The sequence below is a fragment of the Macaca fascicularis genome, chromosome 20, assembly GCF_037993035.2.
Source record: "Macaca fascicularis isolate 582-1 chromosome 20, T2T-MFA8v1.1".
Taxonomy (NCBI): Eukaryota; Metazoa; Chordata; class Mammalia; order Primates; family Cercopithecidae; genus Macaca; species Macaca fascicularis.
Genome location: NC_088394.1, coordinates 53,952,514 through 53,969,507, shown reverse-complemented (window position 1 = coordinate 53,969,507; position 16,994 = coordinate 53,952,514). Strand labels below are relative to the sequence as shown.

General features: G+C 43.7%; 1 protein-coding gene across 16 annotated transcripts in view; it reads left to right on the top strand.

The window, feature by feature from the left end:
- The first annotated feature begins 310 nt into the window (after positions 1-310).
- KIFC3 (kinesin family member C3) overlaps positions 311-16,994 on the top strand; it is a 105,256-nt gene continuing 88,572 nt past the window's right edge. For all 16 annotated transcript variants that reach the window (XM_074027098.1, XM_065536943.1, XM_065536944.1 and 13 more), the window contains exon 1: positions 311-514. In XM_074027098.1, coding sequence (XP_073883199.1) covers positions 407-514 — 108 coding nt within the window. In that variant the 5' untranslated portion in view covers positions 311-406. The remainder of the gene's footprint in view (positions 515-16,994) is intronic.

The following is a 16,994-nucleotide window of genomic DNA, read 5'->3' as shown; positions in this document are numbered from 1 at the left end:
AAGAAAAATCACCCCCTAAATCAAAGATGCTATCATAGAGGTGATTATAGGACACTCTGGTCACTTGGAGGAGTTTGCAGCCAGCTGCATTCGTAATTCAAAGGGAAGATTTTGGTGAACTAACATTGGAGGCTGAAGGGCACGTCGGATCTTGTAGGCAGAGGAACAGGAGGAAGGGCAGTCTGGGCAGAGAGCATCATGGGGGAAGGCTTGGAGAGCTAGTGAGGCTTGCTGGAGAGAGCAGCTGATTGTAGCTAATGACCAAAGGGCAGGGTCAAAGGGGCAGGTGGTAATCTGGAAAGGAGGGAACAGACTGGAAAATACTTCATCCGAGGTGTCATGCTTAGGAATCTGTACTTTATCCTGAAGGCTACAGGACAACCCAGTAAAGCGTATTGCTCGGAAAATGGCATGGATGGAGTTTCTTTTCAGGAAGAACACTCTGACAGCTGCATGGAAGCCCAGACACCAGGAAAGCCTCAGATTGGAGGCTGGCGTCCCGGAGCAGTGCGAGGTAAGGGCCTGGCTGGGTTGGGGCAGTGGGAATGGGAGGAGGAGACCTGTTGGAGAGAAATTTCAGGAGCAGGACTGACAACATCTTTTTGAAAAACAGTGATTGGGATTGTAACTAATATTCCTAGAAGATGGTTACCACTCTGGTATTTGAATTACTTATAAAACACTGAAGGGATGAAATTTTAATTGAATACACATATTACTTGGATACAATGTTTGAAATTATTTTAAAAATGCAACTTTATGGCAGTATAGTAATCCTCTCTTATCCACAGTTTTGCTTTCTGAGGTTTCAGTAACCCTCTTGCCTCACTGCAACCTCTACCTCCCAGGTTCAAGTGATTCTCGTGCCACAGCCTCCCAAATAGCTGGGATTACAGGTGCGCACCATCACACCTGGCTGATTTTTGTATTTTTAGTAGAGACAGGGTTTGCCGTGTTGGTTAGGCCCCAAGGTCCAAAAATATTAAATGGAAAATTCCAGAAATAAACAATTCATAAATTCTAAGTTGCATGATGTTCTAAGTAGCTTGATGAAATCTCAGCCAGGCACGGTGGCTCACACCTGTAATCCCAGCACTTTGAGAGACTGAGGCGGGAGGATCATTTGAGCTCAGGAGTTTGAGACCAGCCTGGGCAAGACCCTGTCTGTACTAAAAGAAAAAAAAAAAAGTAGCCATATGTGGTGGTGTGCACCTGTAGTCCCAGCTATTCCAGACAGAAAATTAAAGAACAATAATAATAATAATAAAGGCGCCAAAAAGCTCCCAGGGAGTAGCAGGTAAGCCCAGCTGCCAGAATTCGCTTCCGGAAGCTCATCCTTATTCCTTGATGATCTATATATATGACTGGCTAGTACTTCCACTCCTTCCGCTTGAAAATATTTTACCTGTGGGAAACATTATTGTTATTATTTTTATTATTTTGAGGCAGAGTTTCACTCTGTTGCCCAGGCTGGAGTGCAGTGGCACAATCCTGCCTCACTGCAACCTCCACCTCCCAGGTTCAAGTGATTCTCGTGCCACAGCCTCCCAAGTAGCTGGGATTACAGGTGCACACCATCACGCCCGGCTGATTTTTGTATTTTTAGTAGAGACAGGGTTTTGCCGTGTTGGTTAGGCCGGTCTTGAACTCCTGGCCACAAGTGATCCACCTGCCTTGGCCTCCCATAGTGCTGGGATTACAGGTGTGAGCTACCGCACCTGGCCTAGGAAAGATTATTTTGATCACATGGCTGTCTTCTGGCCTTCTGGCCCTCAGTACCATGGTGCAAATTGTTTTATGATCGTCCCCGGGTAAAGTGGATGCTGGGTCCATCGTCCTTCCTGCCGCCTGCAATACATCCTTGGGAACATCCAGACCAGCCATTTGCCCTGGTCAGCATTGTTTCATTTATGAGATTGGTAATTAACAAATTAATTATCTAAGGTTGCGTGGTGAGAGAGGGAAAGACATTGAGATAGAAGGTTAATAGTGTCAGAGATGTCCTGACCAGAGAGACTCCATCCTGAATAAAGGCTAAGTAAAGCCAATCCTGCTGGGCAGCATTCCCAGGGGGTTGACACTGTTGGTCACAAGATATTTATGGTTGAGGGGATGAGTTAATGATGCTAACTTACCAAATAAAGACCCAGAACTTATGGAAACGTCCCAATATTTCAAGAACAAAAAGCATTCTTAGTTTAAGAATAGATTTTACTTTAAAGATAATAGTACACACATAAATTCTTGTGGAAATCAGTAGTAACATAGGAAAATAACAATACTAATAGCCCGTCACAAGCTGATCAAAAGTCTTTGTAATGAAGTATGCTATTCTTAACAACCTATATAAGCAAGCACTATGTTTAAGGTGAGGCATTCTTGGCCAGGCATGGTGGCTCACGCCTGTAATCCCAGCACTTTGGGAGGCTGAGATGGATGGATCTCTTCAGCTCAGGAGTTGAAGACCAGCCTGGCCAACATGAAAAAACCTTATCTTTACAAAAGATACAAAAGTTAGCCAGCCATGGTGGTGTGTACCTGTAACTCAGCTACTTGGGAGGCAGAGGTGGAAGGATTAATTGAGCCTAGGAAATTGAGGCTATAGTAAGCCATGATAGTGCCACTGTACTCCAGCCTCAGTGACAGAGTGAGATCTTGTATCTAAATAAATAAATAAATAAATAAAAATTTTAAAGTAGGGGCATTCCTCCTTTTGCTTTCTGAGGAAGCCTTACTCCATAATAGTCTCTAACAAACTATCTTAACTTTGCTGTACTCTGCAACTTGCCCTGAATTCTTTCCCGAGAAAGTGAGATCTAAGAGCCCACTCTTGGAGTCTGGGACAAGACCCATTTTCTGGTAACAGCAGTGGTAATGAATGAACATATGTAATTTAATTATCATTTGGATATCCAGTTTGATTTTCTTTTTTTAAATTTTTAAAAATTTTTGAGACAGAGTTTCACTCTTGTTGCCCAGGCTGGAGTGCAATGCATGATCTTTGGCTCACTGCCACCTCCTCCTCCCAGGTTCAAGCGATTCTCCTGCCTCAGCCTCCTGAATAGCTGGGATTACAGGCATATGTCACCATGCCCAGCTAATTTTGTATTTTCAGTAGAGATGGGGTTTCGCCACGTTGGTCAGGCTGGTCTTGAACTCCTGACTTCAGGTTATCCACCTGCCTCTGCTTCCCAAAGTGCTGGAATTACAGGTGTGAGCCACTGCCCCAGTTTGATTTTCTAAATTTTACTCTGCCTTTATAGAATTTCCTAGGGAGGAATTAAGGGAGCTCCACCTGCCCCGCTTGTTTTTATTTTATTTCATTTTTGAGACAGAGTCTCACTCTGTTGCCCAGGCTGGAGTGCAGTGGCGCAATCTCAGCTCACTGCAACCTCTGCCTCCTGGATTCAAGCCATCCTTCCTCCTCAGCCTCCTGAGTAGCTGAGACTACAGGCATGCACCACCACACCTGGCTAATTTTTGTATTTTTAGTAGAGACAAGGTTTCACCATGTTGGCCAGGCTGGTCTCCAACTCCTGACCTCAAGTGGTCTGCCTGCCTCAGCCTCCCAAAGTGCTGGGATTACAAGTGTGAGTCACTGCATTTGGCCTTGATTTTATTTTAAATGTTTGTGGGGAACATGGAGATGAAACTAATGGTTCCGTTTGTAGTGACCTACACAGTTGCCCTCCCACTGTAACTGGTGTATGACTTCCGCGGGTGTGGGAGAAGTGTTGCCTGTGGGAAATTTCTAAGGCTGATGTAGACAACATAATCTCAGGGTCTGTAGCAGCTCAGCAGGAATGAATGAGCCCCCTGCTGGAGTTTCTGAGAGCTTTGTGAAAACAGCTATAATTAGTATCTCCTTAGTGAGACTCTTTTTATGCTTTAACTAAAGTCATTCGTTCCATTTTAACTGCATGAAGCAAATGCTGGAGGAAGGAGGGTGAGGAACGCGGCCTTTTCTTAAGTCTAGAAGTGGAAGCAGACAACATACTCAAGCTGAGAATATACATTAGTAAACTATTTTTGGTGTGTGTCTTTGGTGTAGACATTTCTGGAAAGGCTTGTGTCTCCTCTTTGGGATCAGGCACAATATTATTTTTGCTGCCCACCACAGTGTAAAGTTGTAGGGTAGTCATGGCTTCAAGGAAATCTCTAATCCTCCAGAATAGAAACTGTTCAAATACTTTCTCAAATAAAGAGGTGGGTATGGTCCTATGTATTACATTAAGACAAGAAGAATGTAAAAAGTATCTGTTTGCCTTTTTTGTTATAAAACCAAAGAATACTTCATAGAATATTTTTCTTTGCATTTGTCTGTCTTCATATACATAGAAATTAAATTTGTTTTGTGAATTCAATTATGTATTTTCTTTTTTTATTTTTTAAGACAGTCTCACTCTGTCGCCTAGGCTGGAGTACAGTGGTGTGATCTCAGCTCACTGCAGCCTTGACTTCCCAGGTTCAAGCTATTCTTGTGCCTCAGCCTCCTGAGTAGCTGAGATTACAGGCATGTGCCACCACGCCCAGCTAATTTTTTTTTTTTTTTTGTATTTTTAGTAGAAACAGGGTTTCACTGTGTTGGCTAGGCTGGTCTTAAACTCCTGACCTCAAGTGATCCGTCCACCTCAGTCTCCCAAAATTCTGGGATGACAGGTGTGAGCCACTGCACCCAGCCTCAATTATGTAAATTTAAATTTGTTAAGGGAGGGGATGGTTAAAAAAAGGTATGTTTGTGAATTAGTGAGCTATAGAAAGTTAATGACATGCAATTATACACCTGGAGCAGAACTCCAGAGAAAGACAACGCTGGCTGTCATGATGTGCACTTTAATTTTCTATAAATGGTTCATGGACTTTATATTGGATGTCTTTCTGCTATTACTGAAATTAGACAGGAAGAAAAAATCAAAACAAAACAAAAAGCAAAAATAGAACAAAAAGCTAAAGTTGGCTTCAGCTGCTTCTGTGTTCCGGGGAAGGGAAGGCTTCTCCTAGGGGCAAAGTGCTCTGCGCCCGGGAAGACATATAATGGACATTTGGGTTGCAATGAGGCTCTTAGACTAAAAGAAGCTAAATTTCTTTGCTCATTCAGTATCAGGAAAGTTAAAAAAAGAAAGAAAGTTATTGCAGCACTATTCATAGTAGCAAAGACTTGGAACCGACCCAAATGCCTATCAATGAGACTGGATAAAGAAAATGTGGGACCAGGCGCGGTGGCTAATGCCTGTAATCCCAGCACTTTTGGAGGTTGAGGCAGGTGGATCACAGGTCAGAAGATCGAGACCAGCCTGGCCAACATGGTGAAACTCCGTCTCTACCAAAAATACAAAAATTAGTCAGGCATGGTGGCGTGCACCAGCTACTCAGGAGGCTGAGGCAGAAGAATTGCTTGAACCAGGGAGGTGGAAGTTGCAGTGAGCCGAGATTGTGCCACTGCACTCCAGCCTGGGCGACAGAGAGAGACTCTGTCTCAAAAAAAAAAAAAAAATGTAGCACATATACAGCATGGAATACTATGTAGCCATAAAAAAGGATGAATTCATGTCCTTTGCAGGGACATGGATGAAGCTGGAAACCATCATTCTCAGCGAACTAACACAGGAACAGAAAACCAAACACTGAACGTACTCACTCATAAGTGGCGGTTGAACAATGAGAACACACAGACACAGGGAGGGGAACGTCACACACTGGGGCCTGTTAGTGGGTGGGAGGCTAGGGGAGGGATAGCATTAGGAGAAATACCTAATGTAGATGCCGGGGTGATGGGTGCAGCAAACCACCATGACACGTGTATACCTATGTAACAAACCTGCACGTTCTGCACATGTATCCCAGAACTTGAAGTATGATTTTAAAAAAGAAAGAAAGAAAAGTTTTACGGGGTTCTGGGAGACTTACGAAAGTCAGAAATGGGCTAAGAGTCTCAGAAGGCCAAGCTGAAGTCAGGGGACCTGGAACAAGGTTTGGAAACAGGCTGTGCTAAAGAAGAAGCCAGTATCTTACATATGGCGATTCCTGACCTTCACGTTTACACCTTCCTGAGGATGTTGGCAGAAACCAGAAGAATATATCGTTCTCTGAAGATCCTTGGAAGACACACAACACACAGGGAGAGTGGGCCTGTGCTGCTCTGCCTTGGAGTTAAAGCACTGCTGTATCTTTTGCGGGTGGATTTTGTGATATGTGGTCAGTTGTAGGCATTACTAATAAACAGCAATCCGTCAGATTCATTGGTATTGGGGTAATGCTGGGCTCACAAAATTAGTTAGGAAGTGTTCCCTGATCTGTTTTCTGAAAGAGATTGTGAACAACTGGTGTTATATTTTCTTGAAATGTTTGGTAGAATTCACCAGGAAAACCATCTGGACCTAAGTTTTGTTGTTTGGAAGGATTTTAGCTATGAACTCAATTTCTTCAACAGATAATGGGACTATTTAGTCTGTCTATTTCTTCTTGGGTGGGTTTTGGTAGTTTGTGGCTTTAAGGAATTGGTCCATTTCTTCTAAATTGTCAAACTAACGTGCACAGAGTTATTTGTAATATTTCATTATTATCCTTTTAACATCTGTGAGGTTTTTATTATATACACTCTTCCCTTCTGATATTGGTAATTTCTGTCTTCCCTCTTTTTCTTTGTCAGTCTAGCTAGCACTTTTAATTGATTGTTTCAAAGAAGCAGCTTTTGGGTTTATTGGTTTTTCTCTATTCTTTTTATCCCTCCCTCCCTCCCTCCCTCCCTCCCTCCCTCCTTCCTTCCTTCCTTCCTTCCTTCCTTCCTTCCTTCCTTCCTTCCTTTCTTTTCTTTCTTTTCTTTCTTTCTTTCTCTCTCTCTTTCTCTCTCTCTCTCTTTCTTTCTTTCTTTCTTTCTTTCTTTCTTTCTTTCTTTCTTTCTTTCTTTCTTTTCTTTCCTTCCTTCCTTCCTTCCTTCCTTCCTTCCTTCCTTCCTTCCTTCTTTCTTTTCTTTTCTTTTTCTTTTTCTTTTTCTTTCTTTCCTTCCTTCTTTTTTTAAATAGGGTCTCTGTCACCCAGTCTGGAATGCACTGCAACTTCCACCTCCCAGCTCAAGCAATCATCACACCTCAGCCTCCTGAATAGCTGGGACCACAGGGGTGTGCCACCATGCCAGCTAATTTTTGTATTTTTTTGTAGAGCCAGGGTTTCACCATGTTGCCTAGGGTGGTCCCAAACTCCTGAGCTCAAGCAATTCATCCACTTTGGCTTCCCAAAGTGTTGGGATTACAAGCATGAGCCACTGTGCCCAGACTTTTTTTTTTTTAGTTTAAATTTTAATTATGTAGAGACAGGGTCTTGCTGTATTGCCCAGGCTGGTCTCAAATGCCTGGGCTCAAGTGATTCTCTCACCTCAACCTCCCAAAGTGCTGGGATTACAGGCATGAGCCCCTGCGCCCAGCCGTATTTCCACTTCCATTTATTAATTTCTGCTCTTAATGTTTTTGTTTTTTTGTTGTTGTTGTTAGTTTAGTTTTTTTTTTTTTTTTTTTTTTTTTTTTTTGAGATGGAGTCTCACTCTGTTACCCAGGCTAGAGTGCAGTGGCATGATCTCAGCTCACTGCAACCTCTGCCTCCCCGGTTCAAGTGATTCTCCTGCCTCAGCCTCCCTGGTAGCTGGGACTATAGGTGTGTGCCGCCACATTGAGCTAATTTTTGTATTTTTAGTAGAGACATGGTTTCGCTATGTTGGCCAGGCTGGTCTTGAACTCCTGACCTCAAGTGATCCACCCGCCTTGGCCTCCCACAGTGCTAGGATTACAGGCCTGAGTCACCACACCTGGTCAAGTTCTGCTCTTAAAGTTATAATTTCTTTGCTTCTGCTTGCTTTGAATTTATTTTGTTCTTATGATCGTTTCTTAGGGTAGAAATCTAGCTTTTTTTCTCTGCTAAGATAAGCATTTGATAAGTACTTTTTACCTGCATCTCACAAATTTTTATATGTTGTACTTTTGTTTTCATTCAGTTTGAATATTTTCCTATTTCCATCCAAACTTTCACTTTTTGGCTGGGTGCGGTGGCTCATGCCTGTAATTCCAACACTTTGAGAGGCCGAGGCAGGCAGATCACATGAGGCCCAGAGTTTGAGACCAGCCTGGCCGATGTGGTGAAATCCCATTTCCACTAACAATACAAAAATTAGCCGGGTGTGGTGGAGCATGCCTGTAATCCCAGCTACTCGGGAGGCTGAGGCATGAGAATCACTTGAACCTGGGAGGCAGAGGTTGCAGTGAGTTAAGATCACACCATTGCACTCCAGCCTGGGCGACAGAGCAAGACCATGTCTTTAAAAAAAAAAAAAAAAAAAAAAAAAAAGAGAAAAGAAAAATAGAAGACGGCGGGGGGCCCCTTTCACCTTTTAAATTTTGTTTTTCATTTTTGTTCTTTGTAGAGACGGCATCTTGCTGTGTTGCCCAGGCTCATCTCAAACTCCAAGCCTCAAATGATTCTCCTACCTTGACCTCCCGAAGTGCTGGGATTACAGGTGTGAGCCACTGTGCCTGGCCAAAACTTCCACTTTGATTCACAGATTATTTAGAAGTGTGTTGTGTAACTTTCAAGCACTTGGAGATTTTCCAGATACTTTTCTGTTGATTTCTAGTTTAATTCCTTTGTGGTCAGGGAATAACTTTATATGATTTAATTTCTTTTAAATTTGTTGAGGTTTGGTTTATGACCCAGGGCACTTGAAAAGAATGTATATTCTGTTGTTCTCGGGTAGAATATTCCAGGAATGTCAATTAGATCCAGTTGATTGATGGTGTTGCTCACGTTTATATCTGCGGTAATTTTCTTTCTTTTTTTTTTTTTTTTTTTTGAGACGGAGTCTTGCTCTGTCACCCAGGCTGGAGTGCAGTGGCATGATCTCAGCTTACTGCAACCTCCACCTCCCAGGTTCAAGTGATTCTCCTGCCTCAGTAGCTAGGACTACAGGTGCATGCCACCATGCCTGGCTAATTTTTGTACTTTTTGTAGAGATGGGGTTTTGCCATTTGGCCAGGCTGGTCTCGAACTCCTGACCTGAAGTGATCTGCCTGCCTCGGCCTCCCAAAGTGCTGAGATTATGGGCATGAGCCACTGCACCTGGCCCCATCTTTATACTTTTAACATACCTATATCATTACATATAAAGTGGATTTTCTTATAGACATCACAGAGTTGAGTTTTTAAAAAAATTCCATTTAACAATTTCCGGCTGGGCATAGTGACTCATGCCTGCAATCCCAGCACTTTGGGAGGGTGAGGCAGGTGAATCACTTGAACTCAAGAGTTTGAGACCAGCCTGAGCAACATGGTGAAACCCCATCTCTACCAAAAATACAAAAATTAGCTGGGCATGATGGTGTGCACCTGTGGTCCCAGCTCCTCAGGAAGCTGAGATGGGAGGATTGCTGGAGCCTGGGAAGTCGAGGCTACATTGAGCCATGATCACACCACTGCACTCCAGCCTGGGTGACAGAATGAGACCCGGTCTCAAAAAATAATAATCAAATAAAAATTAAGGCCATGTGCGATGGCTCACACCTGTAATCCCAACACTTTCGGAGGCCAAGGTGGGCAGATCACTTCAGGTCAGGAGTTCGAGACCAGCCTGGCCAACATGGTGAAACCCCATCTCTACTAAAAATTCAAAAAATTAGCTGGATATGGTGGCGTGTGCCTGAAATCCCGGCTACTCAGGAGGCTGAGACAGGAGAATCGCTTGAACCTGGGAGGTGGAGGTTGTAGTGAGCCGAGATCGTGCCATTGCACTCCAACCTGGGTGACAGAGCGAGACTTTGTCTCAAAAATAAATAAACAAAATTAAAACTTAAAATTAAACATTCTGTCTTTTAATTGGTATATTTAGACTATTTACACTTAACGTGATTATTAATATGCTTGAATTTGGGTTCACCATTGAATTGTTTTCTGTTTGTTCCCTCTATTTGTTGTTTCTGTTTGCCCTTTCTTATCCTTTCTTAGATAATTTGAATACTATTTGATTTTATTTTGAGATGGATTCTCGTTCTGTCACCCAGGCTGGAGTGCAGTGCCATGGTGTCAGCTCACTGCAACCTCTGCCTCTTGGGTTCAAGTGATTCTCCTGCCCTGGCCTTCCAGGTAGCTGGGACTACAGGCATGCACCACCATGCCCAGCTAATTTTTGTATTTTTAGTAGTGACAGGGTTTCACCATGTTGGCCAGGCTGGTCTCGAACTCCTGACCTCAGGTGATCCACCCACCTCATCTTCTCAAAGTGCTGGGATTACAGGAGTGAGCCACCATGCCCGGGCAGATTATTTGAATACTTTTAGTATACCATTTTAATTTATCTATTGGGTTTTGATTATATTTCTTATTTTAAAATTGTTTTAACTTGTTTTCCTTGTCTTCAGGATTTTCTAGGTATATATTTCTTTATATAGTGATTCTATACAAAGAAATATACTATAGCATACTAATTTTAGTTCTTTACAAAAAATTTCTCTCCTATACAAAAAAGAAATTCTACAAAGAAAGTTTTAAAATTGCTGTAGGAATTACAATATACATATTTAGCTTTTGACAGTCTACTTAGAATTGCTATTTGATCCCTTTAAGTGGAATATAGAATCTTTTTGCTAAATAGGTTCCTTTAGTCTCCCTAGTTTGGCTCACTGGGGCTTACAGAACAATTTTTACTCCTAATCTAGATGTGCTTTGAACTAAACCTCTTGAAGTAAAATATTAATGTATAGGACTTCTAGTTGAAGACGGAATATTTGCATTCATTTCCATCCCTTCCTGAACCCAAATGAAATGATTGTAAAGGATTTAAAAAGTAAAAATCCACAAGGGTAAAGAGAATAGAAAAGGAACAGAACAGTAGACAAAAGGTGTTAAGGAATCTGGATTTCAGAACACGTGGCCCAGAGGTGGGAGCTGAGGAAGCACCACACCCGAAACCCAGGGATGACGTGAAACTCACTCAGAACACTGAGACCTCTGGCCTTCTGCCCTCTCTGAGGTCTCCGAACATTGGCAGCCAGGGTTACAGCTGATGATGCGGCAGGAGATGGGGTGATTCACTTCTGGGGAAACAGATCAGCTCTGGAGAAAGGAACTAATAAAACTGACAATGAGGATCCTCCAATGAGTGCTCCAAGGCCCCGGTCCATCACCCTACAGCAAAGTCCTCCAGTCACAAGCGCCACCCCCACATATAGGTCCGACCGACTGTTAGTGTCTCATCTTAAATATGAACAGAAAGCCAAGGATAATCCCACAGTTTGTCTCTAAAGTGAAAGTGAGACCAAAATAAAATAAGCAGGAAAAAAGAGACAAAATAGACATCTAGGGAAAGAAAGAAAGGAAGAAATAAAAAAAGGAAAGAATGAGCTGGGTGTGTGGCTCACACCTGTAATCCTAGCATTTTGGGAGGCTGAGGCGAGAGGATCACCTGAGGTCAGGGGTTTGAGACCAGCCTGGCCAACGTGGAGAAAACCCGTCTCTACTAAAAATACAAAAAGTTAGCTGGGCTGGTGGTGTGTGCCTGTAATTCCAGCTACTTGGGAGGCTGAGGCAGGAGAATTGCATGAACCTGGGAGGCAGAGGTTGCAGTGAGCCAAGATTGCGCCATTGCACTCCAGGCCAGGTGACAGTGCAAGACTGTGTCTCGGAAAAAAAAAAAACACACACACACACACACAACAAACATTAGCCGGGTGTGGTGGTACATGCCTGTAATCCCAGATACTCAGGAGACTGAGGCAGGATAATCACTTGAACTTGGAAGGCGGAGGTTGCAGTGAGCCAAGATTGCTCCACTGCACTCCAGCCTTGGCAACAGGGCAAGACTCTGTCTCAAAAAAAAAAAAAAAAGAAAGAAAGAACAAACGAATATTGTAATAGTTTCAGAGACAAGAGGCAATTACACTCTTGAAATGCTATTGGATAAATGAATATTCAAAACCAAAAAAATCTCCAGATATTCCCAGTGATAAGGAAAAATAAAATAAAACAAACACAAGAAAAATCTCTGTTTTTAATGTGAGGGGAAAAATCAGTAAGTGGATTGGAAGATGAAGTTGAGGAAATTTCCCAGGAACTAGAACAAACAGAGAGAGATGAAAAATAATAGGCCACGCATGGTGGCTCACACTGGTCATCCTAACACTTTGGAAGGCCGAGGCAGGAGGATCACTGGAGCCCAGGAGTTTGAGACCAGCCTGGGCAACATAATGAGACCCTGTCTCTACAAAACATTAAAAAAATATTAGCCGGGTGTGGTGGCACACTCCTGTAATCCTGGCTGCTCAGGAGGCTGAGGTGAGAGGATGGCTTGAGCCCAGGAGCTTGAGGCTGCAGTGAGATATGACTGCACAACTGTACTCCAGTCTGGGCAACAAAGCAAGACCCTGTCAAAAAAAAAAAAAAAAAAAAAAAAGGGAAGGAAGGGAGGGAGGGAGGGAGGGAGGGAGGGAAGGGAAGGGAGTTAAAATCAAATCAGCAATTTCAAGGAATTCCAGAGAGAACAAAGAAAGGGCAGAGAATATCAATGAAACAACACAGGAAAACTTCCCACAGCTGAAGCACTGGAAGGGCCTGCAGAGAACTCAGTACAATGTATGAAAAAGACCCATTCTTGTGGTCAGGCGTGGTGGCTCACTCCTGTAGTACTACCACTTTGGGAGGCTGAGGCAGGTAGGTCACATGAGGTCAGGAGTTCGAAACCAGCCTGGCCAACATGGCAAGACCCCGTCTCTACTAAAAATACAAAAATTAGCCAGGCGTGGTGGTTCAAGACCAGGTTGGTCTTGAACTCCTGACCTCAGGTGATCTGCCCGCCTCGGACTCCCAAAGTGCTGGAATTACAGGCATGAGCCACCTGGACCCATTAACTATTTACTAAACACCTCTACCCATATCTTCTAGAGGCAGTGAGTTTATGTTCTCCTTCCCTTCATAAGACAAAGGGCACCAACTCTGTAATTTAAAAGACTATATTGACTTTTAGATTTTTAGAGAAGTGCCACCATGAACCCACAGGGCACTTAATAAGGGTTTTAGAATAACTAAATCTGTGATAACAAAGTAAAGGCCGCCACAGATACACACACACAGCAGTTTGTCTCAATCGATCTGATGTGTGTTAAGTTTGCATTGTCATTATCTACAAGGTAATTTATCTCCATTAAACTGGTCTGTAGGGGATACATGGATGAATGAAATCTGGGTTTCATTGCTTTGTTTATTTACAACGTACCCTTTCTACTGAGATCACCAATTATCAAGAAACTGTTATGGTCGTTGCCTTAAATTGGTTAACTGGGTTTCTGTCTCCAAAAAGGCTTAAATTTAGACAAGTAGAGCCACAGATATAAACCTCTAAAGCTTCTTACTAACTCCTCTGCTAATCTCTGTACTGTCTGATCACTCAGCTACTATTGTTCTCTGCTCATGGAAAAGCACATAAAAAGTGTGGTACTTACCATGACATCTACAGGAAGAACAGTTTTAGGATTCTAGGATTAGTGTTTAAGTGGAACTGGGGATGAGAGAAGAAATTAAATCATCATAGAAATGTTCTCATAAAGCTTAATTTTATGTGAATATTTTTCACCTTGAAAACAAAGTTTAAGGTCATAGTTGCCAGGGAATCTAAATTCCTTATTTTTATTCATATATTTACAGAAAACCTCTAGTTTTTTGTTATGGCTGCCTGAAGGTGTCACACATAGTGAGTCCTAAGACATGCTAAATCTTTAAAAACCCTGTGTAGCCATTCTTAGGGCTTCCTTTTAGCAAGAGAGACATTTTAGTAGTCTGCACACAGAATTGGAGATTAGATTCCTATGGGCATCTTTTAATTTTAATTTTAATTTTTTGAGACAGATCTCATTCTGTCCATCAGGCTGGAGTGGCAGTGGCTCAGTCACACCTCACTGCAGCCTCAAATTCATGGGCTCAGGGCATCCTCTGGACTTAGCCTGCCCAATAGCTAGGACTACAGGTATGCACCACAATGCCCAGCTAATTTTTAGAAGCTTTTGTAGAGATGGGATCTCGCTACACTGTGCAGGCTGGTCTGGAACTCCTGGCCTCAAGCAATCCTCGGCCTCCCAGAATTCTGGGATGAGCCACCACACAGGGTCTCCATGATGGCATCTTGATGCTGGTCCTGGATTTCGGCTTTCCGTGTGGTCCTTCTTAAGTCAGTTAAACCACTCTCTGTTTGCTTGATCATAAAAACAAATGAATGTTCATCTGAACAAAACGAGCTTATAGCTTTAATAGAATCTCCAAAATGTATGGCAACTTCAAGGCACTAGACGGAAAATAACAATAATAAAACTTTGGCTTCTTTACAAAGATGCTACAACAATAATTTCTCAGAGTATTTAAAAATTGTTTTGCAAATAATTCTTCTGGCATCCAGGCCAAGCATGGTGGCTCACACCTGTAATCCCAGTACTTTAGAAGGCTGAGGCAGGTGGATCACTTGAGGTCAGGATTTCAAGACCCATCTGGTCAACATGGTGAAATCCCATCTCTACAAAAATACAAAAATTAGCCAGATGTGGTGGTGTGCGCCTGTGGCCCCAGCTACTTGAGAGGCTGAGGCACAAGAATTGCTTGATTCTGGAAGGCAGGGGTTGCAGCGAGCTGAGATTGTGCCACTGCATTCCAGCCTGGGCGGCAGAGTGAGACTCGGTCTCAAAAAACAAAACAAAACAAAACAAAAAAACAAAACAAAAATTCATCTGACATCTGGACTTAATCTAAAAATATATTCTTGAACAATAAGGCCAAAGGGAAAGAAAAGTCTCAATGTTCTCTTATGCATTTATATCATCTGCATATCTCTTTCAGGACTCACCTCCCCTGCTTATAACAGAAAATTGGGCTGTGTGTGTGTGTGTGTGTGTGTGTGTGTGTGTGTGTGTGTGTGTAATTCCACAGACTGACAGAATCAGTTTGTAGAATCTCTAATCTTTTTCTATCCATAGAACACTCCTAACACCAAATGTGTGTGGTTTCTTCCCCACACCCATCAATTCTCTGTGACACCAGCTGCATGTCCTACAATTTTTTAAAATTAATTTTTATTTTTTATAGACACAGGATTTTTACTGTGTTGCCCAGGCTGGTCTCAAACTCCTGGGCTCAAGCAAGCCTTCCACCTCGGCCTCCCAAAGTGCTGGAATTACAGGTGTGAGCCACCTCATCCAGCCAGCCTGCCTGCCTGCCTGCCTGCCTGCCTGCCTGCCTGCCTGCCTGCCTGCCTGCCTGCCTGCCTGCCTGCCTGCCTTCCTTCCTTCCTTCCTTCCTTCCTTCCTTCCTTCCTTCCTTCCTTCCTTCCTCCCTCCCTCCCTCCCTGCCTCCCTCCTTCCCTCCTTCCCTCCCTCCCTCCCTCCTTCTCTCCCTCCCTCCCTCCTTCCCTTCCTTTCTTCCTCTCTTCCTTGACAGAATCATTGCTCTGTTGCCTCAGGCTGGAATGCAGTGGTACCATCTGGCTCACTGTAACCTCTGCCTCCCGGGTTCAAGAGATTCTCATGCCTCAGCCCCTGGAGTAGCTGGGATTACAGGTGTTCGCCACCACACCTGGCTAATTTGTGCATTTTTAGTAGAGATGGGGTTTCACCTTGTTGGCCAGGCTGGTCTCGAAATCCTGGCCTCAAATGATCTGCCTGCCTTGGCCTCCCAAAGTGCTGGGATTACAGGCGTGAGCCACTGCACTGGGCCTAAATATATTTCTTATATCACAGAATCACAAAGGAAAACAAACTTCTTTTTATAGGTCATTTATTTGTTTTGCTCATAAAAGGGTTATCCCAGGTCACAGTCAAGCTCATGAAATTAATATAAGTAGGTTTCTCAAAACTCAATACCTGAGTGTTTGGGAAAGAAATTGTACCTGTCAGAATGAAATGAAAGTGGATTGGTTGTACAGCCTTGAACCAGCTGCAGGGGTGACACTTCTAATCTGCTTTTCTCATTCTTGTTAACAACCAGATGGAGTGGGGGAGAAAAGAGGGAGGATGGGCTATCTGTGACCAGCTTCCTTAAAGGGTTTGACATGAGAATTTGCACCTGTTGGGTTGAACAGCGCCGTCCAGGCATCTCCGCCCAGGTGGCTGGGTTTCCCAGCAGAACATTGCATTCCAGTGTCTGCAGAGAGCTCACTTCTGTTAGGGTCACCCTCCACCATCCGCCTTCTTCAGCAATCAGGATTCTCATTTAGAAAGCTTGCAAAGCCCTGTGTCCAGGTTGGAGGCAGCCGGGAGGCCACAGGTAGGGAAAGGATGTGTATCTCATGGCTTTGTCTGCTTCTCCCCGCCTGGCTTCAGGTCTGGAACCAGGAGCCCCACAGTGCTGTCTGGGCCACACCCAGGGTGTGGTCCTCTACTGCCCAACCCAACCCAGGGACAGGGTGGAATTCTCCCTCTACCTGGCTACCACCGGCCCCTGGAGGTCCAGCCCCTTCCTGCTCTGGTGGGGAGGGAGTGGGCACAGGTTTGTAAGTGTCTGACAGGGGTGGGTCTCCAGGCCCCTTGCCCTGTCTACTCTTCCCTCATCTCATCTCCTGAGGTGCGGGGAAGTCAAACGCATTTCCTCTGATCTGTTCTCTTTCTCATCTTTGTTTTGACAAAAACCCCACAGCTCTGGGGCAGCCCCTTCCTTTCACAAAACTTTACAGAACCCCCTGTAAGTGTCAGACTCTACCAGTGCCCGGGAGATGTTGGCACACAATATAGAAAAGGATCTCCACCTTTCAGAGGTGACTCTCCCTCACAGAGGAAAACGGAATAAATAATAGGCACAAAAATACATCGACATTTTGTCTGTTGGAAGGTGTTAAGAGCGAAGACTATAAAACAAAAACCAACCAACCAATCAAACAACAGAGTAAGGGGTGTAAAGAGTTTGGGGCAGAGGTGGAAGATGAGGAGTGGGTTGTGATTTTTAACTAAGGAGATCAGGGAGAGTCTCCTTGAGGAACAGGTGCCTGA